At 43.7% G+C, this 24492-nt stretch overlaps 1 protein-coding gene across 1 annotated transcript in view; it reads left to right on the top strand.

Annotated features, from left to right (window-relative positions):
* The window catches only part of LOC129696043 (lipoxygenase homology domain-containing protein 1-like), a 185140-nt gene that overhangs the window by 30035 nt on the left and 130613 nt on the right, over positions 1-24492 (top strand). Inside the window, exons 5-8 of the mRNA XM_055633450.1 lie at positions 8207-8379; positions 11497-11583; positions 13058-13190; positions 17032-17183. Of these exons, the coding sequence (XP_055489425.1) occupies positions 8207-8379; positions 11497-11583; positions 13058-13190; positions 17032-17183 (545 nt within the window). The remainder of the gene's footprint in view (positions 1-8206; positions 8380-11496; positions 11584-13057; positions 13191-17031; positions 17184-24492) is intronic.

The raw sequence follows: 24492 nt of genomic DNA, 5'->3' as shown, positions 1-24492 counted from the left end.
ACATGAAAATAATTACTTCAAATATCAAGTTCCATTAGCTCATGAGCAAGTTAAGCCCTTTAAACAAAATGTGAATTGTTGTTATAATTTGACATTGTGGACAATATTTTTCAGTTTCCACAACAGGAGTGTCGATTATTTTGTATTAACAATTGAATTGTATTTTAAGTTGTATCTCCAAATTAAACTGAGGGTCTCAAAATGCTAATTTTGTTCATTACACTATTCAAAGCTACTTATTTGTAAATGTAAACTCTTAGAATTAGTAAAACTTGATTGATTTATTTGCATCTTTGGTTCAGAGTGGCACAAATAAGATCTAAATTTGTTTGATCTGAAATTTTGCTCAGAAATTGTATTTTGTTCACATATTTAAACTATCATGTTTTATTATTAATGTATAATGTTAAGTGTCATTCTTAATTGTTTCTGTATGTCGTGTTGTCACGTGAGAGTGGAGCAGCAAGGCAAATTCCTTGTATGTGTGCATACTTGGTCAATAAACTTATTCATACTGTTCATACACTGACATTCCTTAATTTCACAAAATATGTGAACCTTCTTCAAGAAAGGAGACAAATCTGACTATCTGACACGGGGAACATCACCATCATCAGGCTGCTTCTCAACTTGCTCCTTGTGTTGCCAAAGAGCTGCTCCCTTAATTGCAATGACCCATCCACCCAGAGATGTATTGGACATTCTCTTCTCCCCATGTCAACTCCTAGAATAATACACAGAGCAGCACAAAATCACTGTACAAAGATTTTCTTGACTACATAAAAGCCTTTGACTTTGTCAGTGAAGAATTAGGGACAGCCTTCCCAAATTTGGCTGCCTGCACAAACCTGTCTCTATCTTGTGTCTGCTTCATGATGGCTTGTAAGCCTTAATCTTAACCATTGGATACATAGTAAACCAATAACAGCACACACTGGTGTCAAGGAAGGCCTTCATAATTCACAAAGCCTTATCAGATGTTCTTGCTGCAACACTGCACCTCATCTATAACTGGTTGAGGCCCACTGATCTACAAGACATATAGGAGATTATTGACCCATGTCATTCCACTCTGGAACCAACTCTCTTTCATTGGGCAGCACCTGCCATGCTAACTTAAACATCCCCTAGAAGCCTAGATTCAAGACATTATGGATTTATTCACTAAAGCACAGGAGAGAATAAGCCTCACATTTCATACACAGAGAATCAAGGCTCTATACCAAACGATTGCTGCCAGTGTAACATGCGGCTGTTGTCAATTAAGGTGAATAGTAAACCTCTGGAAAATGTGGACCGTTGTCATGAGCCATACTGCAACAAGGGCAGATGTTGATGATGAAATTAACACTTGGTGGTCTGAAAAGGTTTGCTGATAGATTAAAATCTCAGCGCTGGCACAAAGGCCATGGTCTACATGGCAGCTATGATCCCTGCCGTCCATGATATTTCATGGACCTTCTACAGCAAGTATCTTAAAATACTGGAGATATTCCACCACAGCTGTCTCTGCAAAATCATTCAAATCCATTGACAGGGTAAGCAGATGAATGTCAGAATCACATCCAAAGCCAACATCGACAACACTGAGGTACTAAACACATTTAGTTGACTCTGATGGAGAAGCCATTTAATTTGTGTACCTGACACCAGACTCCTAAAGAAATAGCTGATGCTGGATCCTGTCCAAAAACACAAACAGTTGATGAAATCAGTGGTAATGAAGCATGTTTTAGTTTAATTTAGTTTAGTTTAGAAATACAGTATGGAAACAGGCCCTTCGGCCCACCGGGTCTGTGCTGACCAGCGTTCCCTGCACATTAACACTATCCTGCACCTACTAGGGACAATTTTACATTTATAACCATATAACAATTACAGCACGGAAACAGGCCATCTCGGCCCTACAAGTCCATGCCGAACAACATTTTTTTTCCCCTTGGTCCCACCTGCCTGCACTCATACCATAACCCTCCATTCCCTTCTCACCAAGCCAATCAGCCTACAATCAGCCTACAGCCTACGATTTACCAAGCCAATCAGCCTACAAACCTGCACGTCTTTGGAGTGTGGGAGGAAACTCGGAGAAAACCCATGCAGTTCACGGGGAGAACGTACAAATCCGTGCAGACAGCACCCGTAGTCAGGATCGAACCCGGGTCTCCGGTGGCAGCAACTCAACCTCTGCACCACCGTGACCGCCCTGTGGAGGAAAATGGACAATTGATATTTTCGGTCAAACCTTTACTTTAGACTTCCTCTAAAGTAAGCATTTGGAGGCAGCAACTGTAGAGGGAATGGACAGATGCCCTTTTGGGCTGGGATCCTTCTTCAAACTGATTGTAGTAGGAAAAAGGAACCTGGAAAAGATGTGGGAATGGGACAATAATATAATAGGTGGATACTGATGAATGGGGGGAGGTGATTGGCAAATGGATAGAATAAGCGACAAGGGTAAAAGGAGAAGAAACTGTTGGATAAAGAAAGAAAATATAGTGAAATATACAGAGAAGGAGGGATATGAGTGGAAGGCCACAATTGTTGGGGAAGGAGGGGATAGAAGGGAAATGTGGAAGATATGAATTTACAGGAAGGGAAGGGAGCAGGTGACTGGGGTGGTGGGAGATGCTATACATATCAGGGTTGAGTGTACAGGGGAATGGGAGGAGTAGTAGGGAATATTACTTGAAATTGGAGAGTTCAATGTTCATACTGAAGATAGACACAAAATGCTGGAGTAACTCAGCGGGACAGGCAGCATCTCTGGAGAGAAGGAATGGTTGATGTTTTTGGGTGGAGAACCTTCTTCCCTCCAATGTTCATACTATTAGGTTGTAAGCTACCCAAGTGAAATGTTTTTCCAGTTTGTGTATGCCTTCACTCAGGCAACGCAGGAGGCCTGGGCCAGAAAGGTCGATATAGGAATGGGAAGGGGAGTTAAAATGCTTTGCAAGCTGATGGTACATTTGGCCCTGGCAGACAGAGCATGAGATTCCGGATGGGAGGAGGTTTAGTCAAGGTAGCTGTGGAAATCAGTGGGTTTGCAATACACATTAGTAGATCATTTGTCCCTGTGATGGAGACAGGGGGTCCGTAGTAGATATTAGTTGAGAGTCTGCCCCATCTGAGATGAGAGGAACATTACCTCATTTATTTTGTCAATTGCAGCTCCTGTAAATGTTTCTTTCACTTAGATACCATTGTTCATGTGGAAATCTTGAACATAACCATCCATTAAATGACTTGAGCTTTACTTAAATTGCAGCTATTAGCAGAAAAGAAGCACAAACTGCACAAACAATGCATCACCCTAAAAAATAAGGAAAATAATAGTAATTCCATAGCAAGCTAACTGAATATTTAAAAATGAGAGAACTTGAGAAACAGCAAGTACATCACATAAGTACTTGTGTGATAACAGTCTACATATGAACACATTAGGACTAGTAGTCAAAACTAGTACAACGGTTGATTCATGAGGTTAGAATCATTATGTAAGAGTGTGTAAGTGGGGAAATAAATTAAGTGACTGCAGGGGTGTGAAGAGCTTTTGGAAAATAAAGTTGTTAGCAGGGTTGCAACATATATGAGTAGATAGTAATTGATATGAGAGGTAAGACACATGAACTATTCTTATGAGGTTTTTGAAAATTGTTTCAAAAGGTGTAGAGGTGTATTGAGAGCACTTGTCAAGACATTGACTTCCTCGGTGACATCTTAGTGGCAATAGAGATATTGTTCAGAAGGCCGCCTATTCTTTGAGGGAATTCAGTGCACCTTAACTGTGGATAGTCTCATGACTATGGTCTTCAATGCTACAGACTAGATACGGAAAATAGCTCTTCCCCGCTTTAGGTTTAGTTAAGTTTAGAGATATAGCATGGAAACAGTCCCTTCAGTCCATCGAGTACACGCTGCGCTGCGATCACCATACACTAGTTCTATCCTACTACACTAGGGACAATTTATCAGCCAATTAACCTACAAACCAGTACGTCTTTGGAATGTGGGAGGAAACCCACAAAAGTGTGTGTAGGATAGATTTAATGTGCGGGGGTCGCTGGTCGGTGCGGACATGGTGGGCCAAGGGGCCCATTTCCAAGCTGTATCTCTAAACTAAACTAAATCAGTGATGCCTAGTATAGCCAAGGTGAAAAGAAAGTCAAGAGAGTTTTATTGTCATACTAAGTGGGACCCATTGGGTCCCATCTTCACACGGGAGGGCTGGTCCCCCAACGCAATATTACACCTCCCCACCAATTCCAATATTGCTGGCCAGCGGGGAGGGGGGGCTTTCTGGATCGCTAGTATGGGTGTTGTGGGCCGAAGGGACTGGTTTCCAGACCACATAAAACCAAACCAGTAGACACTGAGCGTTGTGTAGATTCCCAGCTCAGACTGAGAGTCGTGGCCTCTCCCTCGCCACCTTGCAGCGACTGAGCTACATCCAGGCTTCTGGGTTTTATAGTCCCCCCCCTGGAAGGACATGGTGGCCTTCATTGCGGTGATTGACAGGAGAGAGAATCTCGAGTTTTTTAAATACTAATAAATCTTTTGTTTTTCATTGATGGGAAAAATTCACGGGGCCTGATCATCGGAGGAGGGCTGAGTAAGATGGCCAAAAAATCTCAGCCATATATGGTAGTGTTTTTTCAAAAATCAAACAACAGCACAAACAGGAAGTGGTCAAGATGAGACGTTTAATTATATAGATGTCCCACATAGAACAATTAAATTCCTACTTACTGCAGCACAAAGAATATGTAAACATAGTACCTAAATGAGAGAAAAAAAAGTTCAGTGTGTATATATACACATACACAGATACTCAAAAAACAAACAATTATAGTGCAATAATAATAGTAGTCTGATGTAGTTCAGAGCTTATTTGTTGTTGTGTTTAATAGCCTGATGGCTGAAGGGAAGAAGCTGTTCCTGAACCTGGAATTTCAGTTTTCAGACTCTTGTACCTATACCTTCTTCCCGATGGCAGTGGTGAAATGAGTGTGTGGCCAGGATGGTATGGGTCTCTGATGTTAGCTGCCTTTTTGACGCAGCTAACGGCGACTCCGATAAATCCTTTCGAAGGTGGGGAGGTCAGAGCTAGTGATGGACTGAGCAGTGGTCACAACTTTTTGCAGTCTTTTTCGCTCCTGGACGTTCAAGTTGCCGAACCAGGCCAGGATGCAACCAGTCAATATGCTCTCGACTGTACACCTGCAGAAACTCAGGAGAACCCTCTGTAAAATACCGAATCTCCGTAATATTCTCAGAGGAGGCACTGATGTGCTTTGTTTATAATTGCATCAGTGTGCCCAGGATTTTGACGTTTTTGACTCTCCACCGTCCCATTGAAATAAACAGAATTGTGGGTCCTCATCCTTCCTCTTCCAAAGTCCACAATCAGTTCCTTGGTTATTGAGAGCCAATGTTGTGCCATTTGGTCAATCGGTTGATCTCACTTCTATACTCATCACCATCTGGAATTCGTCCAACAACGGTGGTGTCGTCGGTGAACTTAACTTATGTCCGGCTACGCAGTAATGCGTATAGAGTGAGTAGAGCAAGGTGCTGAGCACGCAGCCTTGAGGTGCTCCCGTACTGATTGTTACGGAGGATGAAGTATTTCCGCCAATTCGAACAGACTGGTCTTTGGATGAGGAAGTCGAGGATCCAACTGCAGAGCTATGCGCAGAGACCAGGGAGCTTGGTAACCTGAGCTTGGAGGAGATGATGGTATTGAACGCCGAGCTGTAATCTATAAACAACAGCCTGACGTAAGTATTTTTATTGTCCAAGTGGTCCAGTGCAGAATGGAGAGCCAGTGAGATCGCATCTTCCGTTGACTTGTTATGACGGTAGGCAAACTAGTGGGTCGAGGTTCTTATCGAGGTAGGAGTTGATATGCTCCATAACCAACCTCTCAAAGCACATCATCACCATGGACGTTAGCGCCACTGGTTGGTAGTCATTGAGGCAACTCAAAGTGCTCTTCTTGGGCACCAGTATTATTGATTCCCTCTTAAAGCAGGTGGGAACCTCAGACCTCAGTGGTGAGAGGTTGAAAATGTCTGCAAAAACTCCAGCCAATTGGTCTGCACAGGTTTTGAGAAGTCGACTGGGTATACCATCAAGCCCAGGTGCTTTCCGAGGGTTTACCCCCTTGAAGGATCTGCTGACTCCAGCCTCTGTGATTGTGACTGTGACAATCAGGGCGTTTGGGGGCTAGGGAAGGCATATCAGTGTTCTCCCTATCAAAGCCTGCATAGAACGCATTGAGCTCGTTATGGAGTGATGCTTCGCTGTCGTTTGAGCTGCCTCCTGATTTTGCCTTGTAGGAGGTGATGGCATTCAAGTCGTGCCACAGTTGTTGAACATCCACCCCATCCTCCAGCTTAGAGCAGAGGACCCTTTTGGCCTTTTTGATGGCCCTTAGCTTGTGCCTTCTCATGTTATGTGTTTCATATTCTTTCTGTGGTACTAATCACTTGTGAGAGTTTAAATCAGAGCGAATGCCAACTCTCAGCAGTCCCACTTATGTGTCCTTGGCACGCAAATTACGCGACCTCTTGGTCTCGTTGAGCCGAGACATCATTTGAAGATGGACACAAAGCTGGAGTAACTGAGCGGGACCGGCAGCATCTCTGGAGAGAAGCAATGGGTGACGTTTCGTGTCGAGACTCTTCTTCAGTCTAAAAAGAAGGGTCTTGACCCGAAACGTCACCCATTGCTTCTCTCCAGAGATGCTGCCGGTCCCGCTGAGTTACTCCTGTACTTCAATTTTCTTGGCCCCGCTCTGGGAGTAGAAATGGGGGCGGATCCGGACCGCAACGGCCGTGAGCCCCAGGCCAAGTTCGGCGATCGTTTGCCTGCTGTTGAAGGTGAGATGCCAGGGTCTTGGGCCTGTCCAACTTTAGCCGTCAGTTCTGTTACAGACCGTTGGCGCGCAAAGATTTTGTTCACTACAAAAATTTTGGAGCCCCGCGCGATGTCGCGCACAACTACATACCCTTCCGTGCTACCAAGTGGGACCGGCCCCGCGCGGCCATACGTTGCCCGTGCGCCTCAATGTGACCACAAGATCGCGTAATTTGCGTGCCAAGGACACGTAAGTGGGACAGGCCCTTGACACTGTTAGGGTAAAGACATTTTCAAAGGAGATGATACTAGTGCTTTATATAATTTCTATATTCAGAACTCCAAATACATTTAAATGCACTTAATGCAAGAACAATTTTGTATAAAATGAATGGTATTAACAATACTTATAATGCCGTTAATGGTAAATTCTTGGAAAATTTTTGGAACTGCTCTTTCTTACATGACTGCAGTGAAAAGGTGGTGAAAACCCAATGACTTTAGTCCATCAGCACTGGTAACTATTATTCTACTTTTAACCGCTTATGTTAAAAGGTGCAGCCCTATTTACTTTATGCTTAATCTAAATTCCTTACTCCATAGAAATCAAAATTGCCTCATCCAACATTCCTTCATTCCCTTTTAGTTCCAAAATTATGAAACTCCCAGCGCTCTTGCTTATTTGTTTTGATTAATTTCTCACTTTCTAATTACGAGTTTACCGGACCTATTCTGTTCAATTTTGTAGTATCCAGTACTAGTTTCTCAAAATGATTGATGTCTATAATTAGTAAGCGAAGCATTGGCAACAAGACTGCAAATTATCATGTTGTGAACAAACATATTGGTCAACATTGGATTTATTTATCTCAGCAAACAACTTTCCTTTTATGTCTTTCGGTGACTTCCCCACCATCGCAAGGAGCTACAAGAATCACTGCCTCAAAATGGCAGCCAGCGTCATCAGAGACCCACACCACCATGGCCACACTCTCATTTCACTCTGCCATCGAGAGGAAGGTATAGGAGCCTGAAAACTAACGTCCAGGTTCAGGAACAGTTTGTTTTCCCACAACTATCAGGCTAATAAACACTACAATCTCCAAACAATCTCCAGACTTGGGGGCGTTATTTTTGTCTTTGCACTACTATTGTTTATTTATTTTTTTGGAGTTTTTTTTAATATAAACTGAACTTTCTTTTATTGTGTATTATGGGTTTACACCGTACTATGTTTACATATCTGTTGTGCTAAGAATTTCATTGTCCATTTTGGGATTATATGACAATAAAACATTCTTGACGTGAATAACTGCAAGCATTGATTTTCTACTTGGTTTCACCCTAGGAAATAAGTGGAAGATAACTGTTCGCACCGGTGATCTACCAACTGCAGGTACAACTGCTCAGGTTCACATCGTTCTCTATGGGGACGAGGGAAATTCAAGAATACATTTACATCGTGGAGGTTCGCACGCAAAGTTTCAAAGTGGGCAAAAAGATGTTATAATTGTATGTACTAATTGATTGTGATATGATTATTGAACTGGATATGGTTTTTCATAGAGACAGATTTTTTGAAGTATTTTACAACCTGAATATGTCAATGATGTTTCCTTGAGGTTCTGAAGCTTATGGTTGTTTCTGTATACACTAAATTAGTTGTTATAATCTTATAATTTTGAAATTTATATTAGATTATGTTTAATACAATTTCAATTGAGCACATTCACACTGCCAAATTCTTGCAGCATTTCGCAGTTGACAAAATTTATTTAATATATTTTGCGTAGATTTTCAGTTGCATATAAAAATGGTCAACCTAATTCATTTGTTTTATTTATATGTAATTTTATAAGTTTTTCAATGTTTCTTCCCAGGACTCAATTTTCCCCATACAAAATTGATATTGAAATTGTAACTAACATAAAAGATAATGAGACATTTAAGTAAATTTTTCAAAAATATGTAGTGCCTAATACTTTCCTCTATTTGTAATGAATGGAGTCTCAGTGCATAGCCTCAGTAGGCAGATTTCCATCCTAGCACCAGAGGGAAATTCAGTGACAGTGCTCTACTGGTGCATTTAAGCAGGACTCTTGAGGACAGTGGCAGAGATTAGCCTGTAAAACCCAGGGAACACCCCCGGGAAGTTCAGAACTAAACATTTGTGCATGGGTCAAATGAGTGTAACCTCCTGACACATGGTAAAGTGCAGGGAGTCCAACAAAGATCTACCTCTTTGATGTTCCTTGGACTACCCTTGACTGACTATCCTTTGTTGGCTTTACCTTGCAATAAACGTTATTCCCTTATCATATATCTATACACTGCAAATGGATTGATTGTAATCATGTATTGTCTTTCACTGGGGGTGCCACCTACCACAGATAAAATTATAGGGTTTTCAGGACTGCAAGTAAGATTACAGTAAATCACAATCACAATCACAATAATACTTTATTAGTCAAGTATTTTGCAACATACGAGGAATTTCATTTGCCAAGTCAGTCATACAAATAAAAAGCAACGGAACACACAAAACACATTTTAACATAAACATCCACCACAGTGACTCCTCCCCATTCCTCACTGTGATGGAAGGCGAAAAAAGTTCAAATCTCTTCCCTTTCCTCAGGTGTATATTTTTTATTGTGCTACGAAAAGGTAACATTGAGTCTTCCTTCTCGGACTTTCAAGGGACCACCCATCAATGCAAGGAAGACCTGAAATGCTTTTCTTTACACCTTTGTTTTTTCAACAAAAAAACTGACTGCTGGAGGAACTCAACAGGTCAGGCAGCCTGGCATGGAACTCACTATCAAAATATGGAGGGGACCAGGGACACAATTTTTTGGCTGCATTTAGCGCTGGATTGAGCCTCCAAAGCGCGCGCATGCCCACACTCACACACACATGCGCGAGTCTTTGGAGGCTCAATCCAGCGCTAAATGCAGCTCAACTCTGTCTGTCTCGCCGGGTTAACCTACAAGCCCTGACTGTCCTGACGGGACACCAGCGCTGCTTCTCCACGCTGGCCATATTTCCCTTAAGCCCTGACAGGTTAACCTGGCGGGACAGGCAGAGTTGATCTGGGTTTAGCACTGCTCCTCTGCGCTGGCTGTGGGCCTGAGGGTACAGCTTGCGTCTGACTCCTGACTTCTCTGGCCACCCATGGGGGGGGGGGGGGCACTCGGGTGGGGACGGGACAGCGCCGGAGAGCTGGCCGGGATCGATCCTGGCTGCGGATAAGGCGCAGGTCTGTGCCATGTCTCCCTCCTCCAATCACCGCACTCTATCCTCAGTCCCACCACCCCCACTCCTCCCTCCTCCAATCATCGCGCTGAATCACCATGTCCCGCCCCCATTGCCTGCTGACCAACTTATCTCTCGTCCAATTGGCGCTCTCGATCAGCAGTCCCACCTCCACTGTCTCGTGGAAAGCGGAGATTTCAGCGGGTTTTAAAATCCGGGTGACAAAAACTTGGGGGGGATGTTCACGACCCCTCAAAACATGGGGGTGACGTGTCCCCTCTGGCCCCCCCGGGTTTTCCGCCCCTACAGGCAGCATTCGTTAAAGGAAATGAAAGGGGCGACATTTTGGGGTGGGACATACTTCTTCAAAATGAAGGTTCGTATGCATGTTTCCCTCCACAGATGCTACCTGATTTGCTGTATTCCTCCAGCAGTTTGTTTTTTGTGCTCAAGTTTCAAACAGCTGCAGTCTCTTGTGTCTCCTTTGTGTTTTTCATGCTGTCTTTCAAATAATTTTTCCTTAGCCACAGGAGAAAATTCCGAAGTTAGCCACGACTTCTTCGGTACAGCTTCCATGCTTCTGTTTCTGCTCCAATGTCTCACTATGTGGTCCTGTGGAGAAGTGAGACCAAGTCACTTGTAAACTTTGGCCCAATAAAGAATGATTGAGTTCTGTCAGGTTTAGTTTAGTTTAGAGATACAGCGTGGAAACAGGCTCTTCGGCCCACCGAGTTCACACCAACCAGCGATCCCCATACACTAGCACAATTCTCTATACTTTGGACAACAATCTTTACCGATGCCAATTAGCCTACAAATCTGTATGTCTTTGGAATGTGGGAGGAAACCGGAACACCCGGGAAAACTCAGAAGGTCACAGGGAGAACATACAAACTCTGTACAGACAGCACCTGTAGTCAGGATCGAACCCGGGTCTCTGGCACTGTAATCGGCAACTCTACGGCTGCACCACCATGCCACTCCTAAGAAAGATAGTTTTGTCCAACCTGTTTATTCTTCGCCTGAGCAAATCCTCGTACTTGGTTGTACTGATATTTAAGCAGTCATGAATTATCTATTGTACAACATTTTAAATTACCTTTTAGGTTTTAGAAAGTGCTGATGGATTATTGGATCACAGAGGTGAATATCTTCTGTCAGCTAGAAACAAGGGAAGCTGGTAGAACCTCACAATGGCGCCATTGATCTAAAAAATATCAACATTTCAGACTAGTCTATGAGTTGATTCCAAGCGAGGACTCAGAAAAATCTCAATAGTACCTAAATAGCAATTGTTTCTTGTTTTTATCATAGCTACTTAAAAATAAAACGTGTTAGACTGAAAACAGAAGGATGAGAACAATATATTCATTTGTATCTTAGGTAAACACAAAGAATATTGGAAAATTATACAAAATTCGCATTGGGCACAACAATACCGGAAAATTCCCTGGATGGCACTGTAAATCGGTAAGGGCAATGAATGAGCAAACTTATTTATTTAACTTACACACTCATATAATAGAACAAAGGATATTGAATTAGAAAAGTAGAAGATACATTGGCATAGGATTTTTGAGAAACAACAATCACTGGATCATTTTGTAAACGCTATATATAATGGATAATTCCTCAGGTTAACATCAAATAGATTTTTCTTTAAGGGCACCAGAAAATGTTGAAGTTCAACTTTGGGACAATTTCTCTGTTACTGTTCCTGTTCCAATGTCCCACTGTGTGGTCCTGTTCAAAAGTGAGACACATTTTTAGCTCTCTCAGGCCCTGAGAAAGACAATTTGGTCTAACCTGTATACTCCTCACCCCACCTCATCACGCACGTGGTTGATTTGATATGGAGTCACAGAGTCATAGAATCTTACAGTGTGGAAACAAGCCTTTCGGCCCAACTTGTGTACAGCGGCCAAGATGTCCCATCTACAATAATCCTACCTGCATTTGGCTCATATCCCTCTAAACCTGTCATATCCCAGTACCTGGATAAATGTTTCTTAAATATTAAAGCAAGCATGACATTAACTCTTCCTAACACTAGTTTAAACATGTAGATGGATGTTCAAAGCATTTCACCAAAGATCGCTCCTTATGCGGGCAAGTCATGAAATGGAACATGACTTTGTACATATTATTATCTGATATATCTAATATATTGGATGCTAGGGGTTAAGCAGAATTTGTTGTTATTTTTATTTTTATTATTCTAATAATTATTTAGAATTATTAAAAAAATATTTGAGACAAACACCTAGTTATTGGATAAACTGTCAATCATTTTAATAAAAATGGACAATAGAAAGAAATAAAAGATTTAATTAAAAGCCTTCATGAAAAGTCAAAAAATAATAAATGACATGAGCCCTTGCAATATTATTATTCATGAATAGACAAATATCCTTTCTGGTACTCCACTGTTATAAAAAGGAAATTGCCATTTTTACTTTACTACTTAATCTTTTGCTGTCGGTCTTTACCTTCAAGAAACTTGAAAAATCGGTCCCAATTATTTGACATTATTTCTGGTTCTAAACTGACTATGATGTGGGCCATTTAGAGGAAAACACGCAACTATAATTAGGGGGCTGATAATTGTACACCTGTATAACCAAGGTAAGAAACTGACATATAAAATGTGGGGAGCAATTTATATGTGAGAGAGCTTTCTGGAAAGACTGAGTATGTCTCATTGGCAGCTCGTAGTTGAGAGTACAAGAAAGATCCAACCATTAAAGTTTAGTTTAGTTTTATTATTATAATTGTCACATGTACCGAGGTACAGTGGAAAGATTTTGTTTGCTTCCAATCTAGTCAAGAAAATACTATACATGAATACAATCAAACCGTCCACAGTGCACAGGCAAAGGACGAAGGGTTAAGCAGAAGTCCGCAGCCTTGATTTTAAGCCTATACCTCTGTTGGTGCATTTTAGATCCATTTACAGAATACTTCCTCGGGTAAAGAGTACCACTTTAATGTAAATAGCTGGATGGATCGGAATAAAGGCGATGGAGAAGTCTGCAGAGAAATGCCTGTGTTGGAGAATGGCAAAGAAGTCTTCCCAGGTACAGTCTCTTTTTGAGCAAAATGCTTTTCGAGGTAAAGACTCAAAATGCTGGAGTAACGCAGCAGGTCAGGCAGCATCCCTGGAGAACATGGGTGGTCAACATTTTGGGTCAGACTGAAGTCTGAAGAAGGGTCCCAGGGATGCTGCTTGACCTGCTGAATTACTCCAGCATTCGGTGTCTTTCCTCAGTAAACCAGCATCTGCGGTTCCTTGTTTCTACAGTACACTTTTCTAGGCAAATTGTTAATTGTGGGTTACACAAAAAAGCTGGAGAAACTCAGCGGGTGCAGCAGCATCTATGGAGCGAAGGAAATAGGCAACGTTTCGGGCGTTGTGGGCGTTGTTAATTGTGGGTGTTTAGTACATGATCAGCTAGAAGTTTCTTTAATTTGTTGATTCTGCTATATTTCTGTTAATTATCTGCGATGATAACACAAATCTTTTTTTGAAGGTTTTGAAATAATATATTTCTAACTTCCTCTATGCTCATCATTTTCATGTTTTATTATTGAATAGTGCACGATGTTATGCAATTGTAGTTTTAATGCATGAGTGATCTTGGTGGGGTGTGAATGTTGTATTTTGTTAGATTTATAATCATGTTTTATATTCTTCATGTTAAGCAAATAAACAACATGAACATCTCATTGAAGGAAAGCAAAATACATATCTGAACCTTGAATTTCCACCTGTCTCTTTGATTCCATTAGGGTCCTATCTGGAGTTCTAATAATAGGTAATTAACATATGGAGGTTGAGTATCAAGGCCAGGTAGAATTTCATGGATGTCCTATCCACAGGGTAGATCATATCTTAAACCAACATCCTGTTTTCTGAGGCCCAAAGACTTGCATGACCAAAGATGAAAACAGGCAGATTTGCTTTTTGGGCATGCCCTTTAATCTTTACGGTGATGTAAGGTCTTTAAGGTAAATTGATTAGTACGGGTGTCAGGAATTATGGGGAGAATGCAGGAGAATGGGGTTAAGAGGAAATGATATATCAGCCATGATTGAATGGTGGAGTACACTTGATGGGCTGAACTACCTAATTCTGCTCCTATAATTCTGCTTCTTCGCCCCGTCCTCGTGGCCTACCATCAGACTGGAGCAGCGTCTCCTGTCGGGACCGACCAGAACTTCAGCTTCGGCGGCGGCGCAGCACTGAAACACCGTGACGGAGCAGGCGATGCCTTACCGGGTTGCCGTGCGATAAGCTCTGGAGTGCTGTGGCTGCCGACTCCAACATTGAGGAGCTGTGGTCTGCGGAGCGTCCATCCGCGGGCAGCGCTGGATTTAAAACACCGCGGAGCCTGGGATCTCTCGCCGAGACCGCCAGAGTTGGAGCTCCGACCAGCGAGGCCTGTGGACATCGGGAGCCGCGGTATCCGGGGAATGGAGCGGCTGTTCCAGACACTCCAAACCGCTGAAGAGTATTTCTTCTGAGTGGATCTCCATCATCTGGCAAGAGGGCCTGAAAACAACGTACTGGCTGCGGAGACCACAAATAGGCCTTGACCTCGGGTGATCACAGAGGAAGAGGACTGAACTTTCTAGTGCCTTTCCCCACAGTGGAAAATATTGATTCTGCTATGGGGGGATGTTCATGTTAAATTTTATAATGTGTTATGTCATTTTTCTTTTTTTTAATTTTTGTATGGATGTACGGAAACCTAATTATTTCTTCTATGTAAAGCACTTTGGTTTCAACGCGAGTTGAATTAAACGTGCTATATAAATAAAAATGTACTTACTTACTTACTATAGCTTATGAATTTATGAAGGTGGGGACAAGGACAATTGAATTTCTGGAATTGACTGTAATCCATATTACTCCTGGTGTTTCACAATGTAATCAATGCCAAAATAACCCTATATATGTCACATTACATTTGAAATGGAGGGGGAGCAATGAGTCAAGGTGCAATGAGTCACGTCCACCATTAGAATTTAGAATTGTGCACCCATTTTGGCAAGCACATCCATGCCAACTGTGATATCTACTTCTGCCAATTCCTTTTGCTTGCATCATGCCTACATCAATCTGCCCCTTTTCTATCTAAGTACTTGTTTAAATGCGTCTTTATTATTTTAGTTGTATCTGCCTCTTCAGGCAGTTTGTTCCAGATAATCATAATTCTATGTGTAAAAGACTTCCTTTACATTTCTCCCTTCTCACCTTAAAATTGTGCCTTCTATTTCAAGACTTCCCTGCTTTTAGAAAACCACTCTGGCTTTCTATCCTATTTATGCTGTTCATAATTCTACAAACCTCTACAAAGTCACCCCTCAGCCTTCTACGCTCCAATAAACCCAGCCTATCCAATTTCTCCTCCATTCCAGGAAACATCATGGTGAATCTCTTCTGCACTCTCTCTATTGCTACTGTATATTCCCTGCAGTGCAGTGAACAATATTCCAAGTGTAGTTTAATCAATGCTTTGTATACTGCTACTTTATGCTCAATGGCTCTACCAATGAAAGCAAGGATACCAACTGCCTTCTTAGTTCTGCTTGGTTTAGAGATACAGTGCAGAAATAGGCCCTTCGGCCCACAAAGTCCTAACCGACCAGCTATCCGCGCACATTAACACAATCCTACACACACTCGGGACAATTTACATTTATACCAAGTATATGAACCCAAGCCAATTAGCCTACAAATCTGTACGTCTTTGGAGCATGGGAGGAAACTGAAGGTCGTGGAGAAAATCCACGTGCTGGCGAGGAGAACGTACAAACTCCTTACAGACAGCACATAGTCGGAATCGAACCCCAGTCTCTGGCGCTGCAAGCAGTGTAAGGCAGCAACTTTACTGCTGCACCACCATTCCACCCTACATCATTTGCTTGCACTTCAAGGACCCTCTGTACGTCAACACCCCTGAGGTGTCTTCCATTTACTCTGCAGGTCCTACCAGAATCTGTTCCGTTTAGGTTTAGTTTGTTTATCATTGTCACATGTATCAAGGTGAAAAGCTTTGGTTGCGTATTATTCAGTCAAAGACAAGACTATACATGATTACAATCAACCAATCCAAAGTGCACAGATAAAGGCTAAAGGGTACAATATTTAGTGCAAGATAAATCTGATTAAAGATCTGCATTACCTTACACGTGACAGGATTCAATTCTACATACCATATCAAGATCCCAAGATATCCATAGACAACCTTCACCGCTATCTATGCCTCTGCCATTTTCATGTCATCTTGTGAAATCTCAATGGGCAGGCAACCTGTTTCTTAACCTTGCAATTGCCAACTTGCAGCTTTTGCAGCAAGAAATAGCCGTAATGATGTACCACCATTTTTAATTTAAAATTAGTTTAATCTGGCAAATTTCGTAAATAGAACTAAATTTCCCAATGTGTCGTGCAGGATAATCCAATCATTGTATTACAGCTCTCTACTTCTTCCTGTTGTATGTCTTCTTCCAACCATTGACTCTCAAATAGTATTTTTCTGTTTATTCAGAAATGTTACCCTACAATTAAAGATAAACCATTAAATTTTCTCATAATCTGAAAAACACTTGTTAAACTAATTTACTCTTTATGTCAGATTTTGATATTGGCTGTCTTTCCCCTCTTCTAACTTCTCTCTTCTATGAAGTTATATCCATTTCTCCTGATGTGCCTACGTTTTTTTTCTACACATAATGTGCTGTTGCTTAAGATTGATTCTAATTTGATCAATACATTATTTATAACTTGTCTCTGGAAGAATGAGAGCAATTTTGTTAATTCAGAAATGAATTACCAAAGAGCAATTGATAGTCATTATGTTAATCAAAACTTTTACTTTGTGTCTATCTTCTGTGTCTATCTTTTACTTTCAGTGACTGACTATGAGATCTTCATTGTAACTGGAGATCTTTGGAATGGTGGCACAGAAGCCAATGTCTACATTGTGATATATGGCAAGAGAGGTGATACAGGTTCAAGACAGCTTCTTAGGTCAAATAATCCATTGAAGTTTCGAAAGGGCCAGGTTTGGAATTTTATTTAAAAAACATAAATACTATAACACTATAAAGAAACCGTGAATGATATTTTCCTATTTTCAATTTATAACTCAGTTGTGATTTTAATTTGATTAGCTATGAAGCAAAGTAGGGTCTGCTGCTGCAAAATTCAATATTTTGTTCCGGCTTTAGGTATTGACTGTTATAAATGGGCCTTGCAATTAACATAATGAAACGTAATTTCATTGAGAAAAAAATGTTGATTTGGTGTTGTGGTTTAAAGGTCATGTGGAGGAGATGGGGAACATGGGGAAGGGTGGACAAAGGAAAAAATAATAATTCTGTGAAAAAAGAATTTGAGAATTTTGATTGGGGGATCTTGAAAGGGTTGGGATTTGCTGTTAGATGATTAGAATAACTGTGTGGAGTGAGTGTTTTGTTCTCATATCAGGTGAGGATGGGGGTCATGAACAAAAATGAGGACTGATTAGGTGGGAAAGGATAATGCAAGAGCCCCAGAGTGTATTGCAATGAGAAAATTTGCAACCTAAAGGAAGCCCACCTAAACAGTTTCTCAGCACCCAGCACCTATGGCTGTTGATGTGCTCCTCCAGATCTCTTAAGTAAAATTGAAACAGGTTTCACAAATGCTATGATGGCGAGCTTTTGCATGAACATCCCATGACATCCATGAGTCAGGCATGAATGAGTGAAAATTCCAGTAGAGTAAATGTCAGAGTGTCTCCATGTTGCTAGTACAGGTGCACAACCTTTTATCCGAAAGCCTTGGGACCAGCCACTTTTCGTAATTCAGAATTTTTCGGCTTTCGGAATGGAAGATTATTAGCGTAGATTTTAACGGCTGGCTCAGTGGTAGAGTGCTCGGCTCGTATCCGCAAGGTCGCGAGTTTGCGCCTCGATCCCGGCAGTTACTCGATCGCGAGTTTGAGTCTTCAATGTAGTTTTTTCTTGCAGAATAGGAGAGAATAGGGAGGGTTAGGCTGGGATCATTCTCTGCGAGATGATCTTAGTGCGGGAGACAAGTGTAGGAGAGGTGTACTGACTGTGTGGGCAGAACTTTGGAAGTGATTGCCCACCATTCTCAAAAGCCGCTGTGTCTCCCTGTCCCTCCAACTCCAGAGGAATCCGCTCCCCGATGGGCCGCTACGGCGACAAGTGGCAGTTCGCCCACAGCCCGAGCTGCGCCCCCTCATCCGCAACCCGGGTTCCTCTGGAGTTGGAGCGGGGCTGGGCTAGAGTTGTTGCTGGCTGTGAGTCTCTGGGATCTCCGTGCTTGCAGTGGGCCTGGGGGTCGGTGTCCCGATGAGGGGGCGCAGCTCGGGCTGTGGGCGAACTGCCACTTGTCGCTGTAGCGGCGCATCGGGGAGCGGCTTCTGGTGGTCCTGACGTCTCTCAGCTCCTGTCCAGGGGGGTGGCCGGAGACGTCAGGACCAACAGGAACCCGCTCCCCGATGCGCCGCTACAGCGACAAGTGGCACTTCGCCCCCTCATCCGCAACCCGGGTTCCTCTGGAGTTGGAGCGGGGCTGGGCTGGAGTTGCTGCTGGCTGTGAGTCTCTGGGATCTCCGTGCTTGCAGTCGGTGTCCCGTTGGTCCTGACGTCTCTGGTCACCCCCCTGGAATGGAGCTGAGACTGGGAACTGTACCGCCCTTGCCCCCTCCCTCTGCAACTGCAAACAACCCCACAGTTCCCAGTCTCAGCTCCTGTACAGGGGGGTGGCCGGAGACGTCACAGCCCGAGCCATCAGCTTCTGTCCCTACGGGGACAGCGGAGAGCGTGTTCCTCTGGAATTGGAACGGGACTGGGCTGCTGCTGGCTGTGGGTCTCTGGGATCTCCGTGCTTGCAGTGGGCCTGGGGGTCGGTGTCCCGTTGGTCCTGACGTCTCCGGTGACTGGCACTGGCTCCAACGTGAAGACAGTGCAAAGCCCCCGCGCCGGTGCAATTCGCGGGGAGCTGGAGAGGGGAGGGAAGGGGTCACACACATGGCCGGGAAGCAGAGGGGTGTAGGTGGGGTGAAACTGAAGGGAGCGACAATTTGCTGCTGCCTGCACGCTGAGTTAAAAAGTTCCCACGCAAGACTCACGATACACTGTGGGAACTTTTTAACTCAGCGGGCAGGCAGCAGCAGATTGTCAATTATTAACCCTCCCGCGCAATATACCCTCACCTTCTCTTTTATGAATGGGGATTTAGTTCCCCTTTCTTCGAGGACCGACCGGAGGTTCTGCTGTCACCTCTGCGGGCCGCCCTCGGTGAACATTTTCAAGGACCTTTTTTCAAGGACTGAAAAAATGTCGCTATTCGGAGGTTTTCGTTATTTGGATCGTCGGATAAAAGGTTGTGCACCTGTACATTGAAAGCACAGTAAAACTAGAAATTAGAGCAGAGACTTTGCAGTTGCTATGGTAAATTCCCGAATTTATTTTCCAAACATTTTTTCACAAACATTGTTCTGTGTGGTATGCATAAACTTAAATCGATCGAAGTGGTAAAGTTCCATTTCTATAATCTGATGTTTGAAGTATAAAGTTATTGAAATTTGCAGAAAAGATCAGTTAGCTGGATTTTCCTTGCTATTTTGCTATTAATAAGACCTAATTTAGAAGTGAAGTTTGGTGCTTTTGCAATGAAAAACCACCAGTGAAAGTCATTTTGCCTATTTCCACAATTCAATCTCCAAAAACATCGACGACTGCTTTGGTGCCACCTCCTGCACCCGCACACAACTGACTGACTTCATCCACTTCACCACTAACTTCCATCCGGCACTCAAATACACCTGGACCATTTCCGACACTTCCCTACCATTCCTTGACCTCACTATCTCCATTGCAGGTGATAGACTTCTGACCGACATCCACTATAAACCCACTGACTCCCATGGCTATCTGGACTACACTTCTTCCCACCCTGCTTCCTGTAAGGACTCCATCCCCTACTCCCAATTCCTCCGTCTACGCCGCATCTGCTCCACGGATGAGGCGTTCCACACCAGGACATCTGAAATGTCCTCATTATTCAGGGAACGGGGGTTCCCCTCCTCCACCATAAATGAGGCTCGCACCAGGGTCTCTTCCATACCCCGCAACACTGCTCTCTCTCCCCATCCCCCCACTCGCAACAAGGGCAGAGTCCCCCTAGTCCTCACCTTTCACCCCACCAGCCGTCACATACAAAAGGTAATCCTCTGTCAGTTTCGCCACCTCCAACGTGACCCCACCACTCGCCACATCTTCCCATCTCCCCCCATATCTGCCTTCCGCAAAGACCGCTCCCTCCATAACTCCCTTGTCAATTCTTCCCTTCCCTCTCGTACCACCCCCTCCCCGGGCACTTTCCCTTGCAACCGCAAAAGATGCAACACTTGTCCCTTTACCTCCCCCCTCGACTCTGTTCAAGGACCCAAGCAATCGTTCCAGGTGCGACAGAGGTTTACCTGCATCTCCTCCAACCTCATCTATTGTATCAGCTGCTCTAGATGTCAGCAGATCTATATCGGTGAGACCAAGCGGAGGTTGGGCGATCGTTTCGCCGAACACATCCGCTCGGTCCGCAATAACCAAGCTGACCTCCTGGTGGCTCAGCACTTCAACTCCCCCTCCCACTCCGTCTCCGACCTCTCTGTCCTGGGTCCGCTCCATGGCCACAGCGACCAGCACCGGAAATTGGAGGAACAGCACCTCATATTCCGTTTGCGGAGTCTGCTTCCTGGGGGCATGAACATCGAATTCTCCCAATTTTGTTAGTCCTTGCTGTCTCCTCCCCTTCCTCAGTCCCCCTGCTGTCTCCTCCCATCCCCCAGCCTTCGGGCTCCTCCTCCTTTTTCCTTTCTTGTCCCCGCCCCCGATCAGTCTGAAGAAGGGTTTCGGCCCGAAACGTTGCCTATTTTCTTCGCTCCATAGATGCTGCTGCACCCGCTGAGTTTCTCCAGCTTTTTTGTGTACCTCCAAAAGCCTCGACCATTCACCTTTTTTCTCTATTTCGCAGCCTTCCATTGGTTTTCTAAAACCCCAAATCATTTGTTTGAGCAAATCCACAAACATCTTGAATGCAATGAAGGGGCTTCAGTGTTAGCATACGGCATACTTCATTGGCTCGCACTCCAGGCAATGCTTATTTAGTGAAAGCACATGATAGTATGGCGTACCAACACCTCTAAAAAGTTAACCATCATTATTTCATTTTCCGGCCGCGTGACATGTATGCTTATTAAAGGTGTGTACCAGTACCTTTTTGTCTACAAAAAAGCACTGGTTACAAGAGAGGCTCATCTATCTAGCAAGGAAACCACTGAACAGAACAACATGCACAAGGGCCTACGGGTGATATTTGTTCAGATGTGTCTTCATTCCATTATTGCACTTTGCACTTTGCTCATTTTATTGTGTGCTATCAAAGATTGCACTACCATCTATGCACCATCCTGCTGTTTTGCATTTGTCATTGTATCTATTGTTGCCAGGAATGTCAGAGGACAACTCATTACTTAGGTCTTCACCACCTAATTACCTCCATGTAGAACACAGCATTTCCACCATTTCCTATGTTTCCTGCAAAGGATAAACAGAAAGAAAACCCCGCCCAACAACACAGCAGACCTTTATGCTGTGATCTGATTGTGTGAACTACTTCACTTGAGGAAGAAATCATATACTGGGTGTACCTCATCCTGTATAGTTAACAGTTCCTGATCAATAATTACATAGACAATCAATGATAATAAAAAATAAAGGTTAACAAGTCTTTATGACTATTAAAGAACAAAATACATGTACATTTGTAAACACTTGTTTACAAAACAAAATGATTGCACATTGATGTTTAAAGAGATTTCTATCAGAGAATGTGCAAAGTCAATTTTAGTAATGACATTCAAATTTACAGAAGAACATCCCCATTATAGACAAAGTCTGAAGAAGGGTTTCGGCCCGAAACGTTGCCTATTTCCTTCACTCCATAGATGTTGCTGCACCCGCTGAGTTTCTCCAGCACTTTTGTCTACCTTAAATTTTCCAGCATCTGCAGTTCCTTCTTAAACACTTTGTCTTCCACTGCGATATCTCCTCAAGGTATCCCCCCCCCCCCGCTCAGCTCCGCCCCTCAGGCCCGTCCGACCCCCCCCGCTCAGCTCAGCTCCGCCCCTCAGGCCCACCAGAACCGCGCCCCCCCCCCCGCTCAGCTCCGCCCCTCAGGCCCACCAGAACCGCGCCCCCCCCCCCACTCAGCTCCGCCGTTCAGGCCAGCCCGCAATAACTTTTTGAGGCAGAGACTGCGATAAATCCCCTCGATGGAAGGAAGGTCAGAGTCGATGATGGACTGGGCAGTGTTTACTACTTTTTGTAGTCTTTTCCTCTCCAGGGCGCACAAATTGCCGAACCAAGCCATGATGCAACCGGTCAGCATGCTCTCTGCTGTGCACCTGTAGAAGTTAGAGAGAGTCCTCCTTGACAAAATGACTCTCCGTTATCTTCTCAGGAAGTAGAGGTGCTGATGGCTTTCTTGATAATTGCATCAGTGTTCTCGGACCAGGAAAGATCTTCAGAGATGTGCACGCCCAGGAATTTGAAGCTCTTGACCCTTTCAACCATCGACCCGTTTATATAAACGGGACTGTGGGTCCCCATCCTACTCCTTCCAAAGTCCACAATCAGTTCCTTGGTTTTGCTGGTGTTGAGGGCCAGGTTATTGTGCTGGCACCATATGGACAGTTACTCGATCTCTCTTCTATACTCTGACTCATCCCCATCAGTGATACGTCCCACAACAGTGGTGTCGTCAGCGAACTTTATGATGGAGTTCGCACTATGACCGTCTACGCACTCATGAGTATAGAGTGAGTACGGCAGGGGGCTGAGCACGCAGCCTTGAGGTGCTCCCGTGCTGATTGTTATCGAGTCTGATACATTTCGAACAGACTGTGGTCTGTGAATGAGGAAGTTGAGTATCCAATTGCAGAGGGATGCGCAGAGACCCAGTTCTGCGAGTTTGGTAACCAGTTTGGAGGGGGTGATTGTATTAAATGCCGAGCTGTAATCAATGAATAACAGCTGACATATGAGTTTTTGTTGTCCAAGTGGTCCAGAGTGGATTGGAGGGCCAGCGAGATCGCATCTGTTGTGGCGGTAAGCGAACTGCATTGTGTCCAGGTGTCTGTCGAGGTAGGAGTTGATTTGCACCATGATCAACCTCTCAAAGCACTTCATCACCTCAGGCGTTAGTGCCACAGGTCGATAGTCATTGAGGCACGTCACTTAATCTTCTTGGGCACTGGTATAATTGATGCCCTTTTGAAGCTGGTGGGAACTTCAGACCGCAGAAGTGAGAGGTTGATAATGTCCGTAAAAACTCCAGCCAGTTGGCCCGCACAGATTTTTAGAACACCACCAGGTATACCATCAGGTTCAGGCACTTTTCGAGGGTTCACCCCTCTGTAGGATTTCCTGACGTCGGCCTCTGTAACTGAGACTGAAATACCATCACAGCGAATGGGGGCTCGGGAAGGCACATTGGTGTTCTCCCTATCCGTGTGTAAAACGCATTGAGCTCATCAGGGAGTGATGTTTTGCCGACATTCGAGCTGCCTCCTGATTTCGCCTTGTAGGAGGTGATTGCATTCAGGACCCGCTACAGCTGCTGATCATCTGTCTCATCATCCAGCTTGGAGCAGAAGCCCCTTTTGGCCTGCAGAGAGTTAGAGAAAAGTTGGGGTGTGAAGCTCCAAAGGCGTGAATCTGGATAGGTTTATGGCTGGAGTTGCTTTTCTGAGGGCTTTAAGCCCACTGGGTTCCTTGGAATATTTACTAATGTTAAATAAAATGAAATTAAAATTGTGTTTGGAAATCTGAATAGGTTTATGGCTGGAGTTGCTTGTAAACTTCCTGAGGGCTTTGAACTCAACGGGTTCCCTAGAAAATTTACTAATGTTAAAAAAATGAGATAAAAAATGTGTTTGGAAATTGTTAGGTGTAACATCTTACAACCAACCGTAACAAACAACGTCTCAGTGGTACTGCATTATTGGAGTTCTATTGTAGTTCATTGGCTGAAAGCGGCTGTGTATTGTAAGCCTTTTTTCACATCTCTGGTATCTTTTTGTTGCCTATGTTAATAGTGCCTCCAGAAGAAATAATGTGAAAGGTGGTGTTAATGGCCCATTTCAGGAATCCCAAGATATTTCTAAAATCAATGCATTATCTAATCTGTAACTCATTCATCAACTGATAATGAAATAATGAAACATGTTTAAGAAAGGACTGCAGATGCTGGAAAAATCGAAGGTAGACAAAAAATGCAGGAGAGACTCAGTGGGTGAG

The sequence above is a fragment of the Leucoraja erinacea genome, chromosome 4 (genome assembly GCF_028641065.1).
Source record: "Leucoraja erinacea ecotype New England chromosome 4, Leri_hhj_1, whole genome shotgun sequence".
NCBI lineage: Eukaryota > Metazoa > Chordata > Chondrichthyes > Rajiformes > Rajidae > Leucoraja > Leucoraja erinaceus.
The sequence above is the reverse complement of the archived record's forward strand: the minus strand, read 5'-3'. Positions and strand labels throughout refer to the sequence as shown.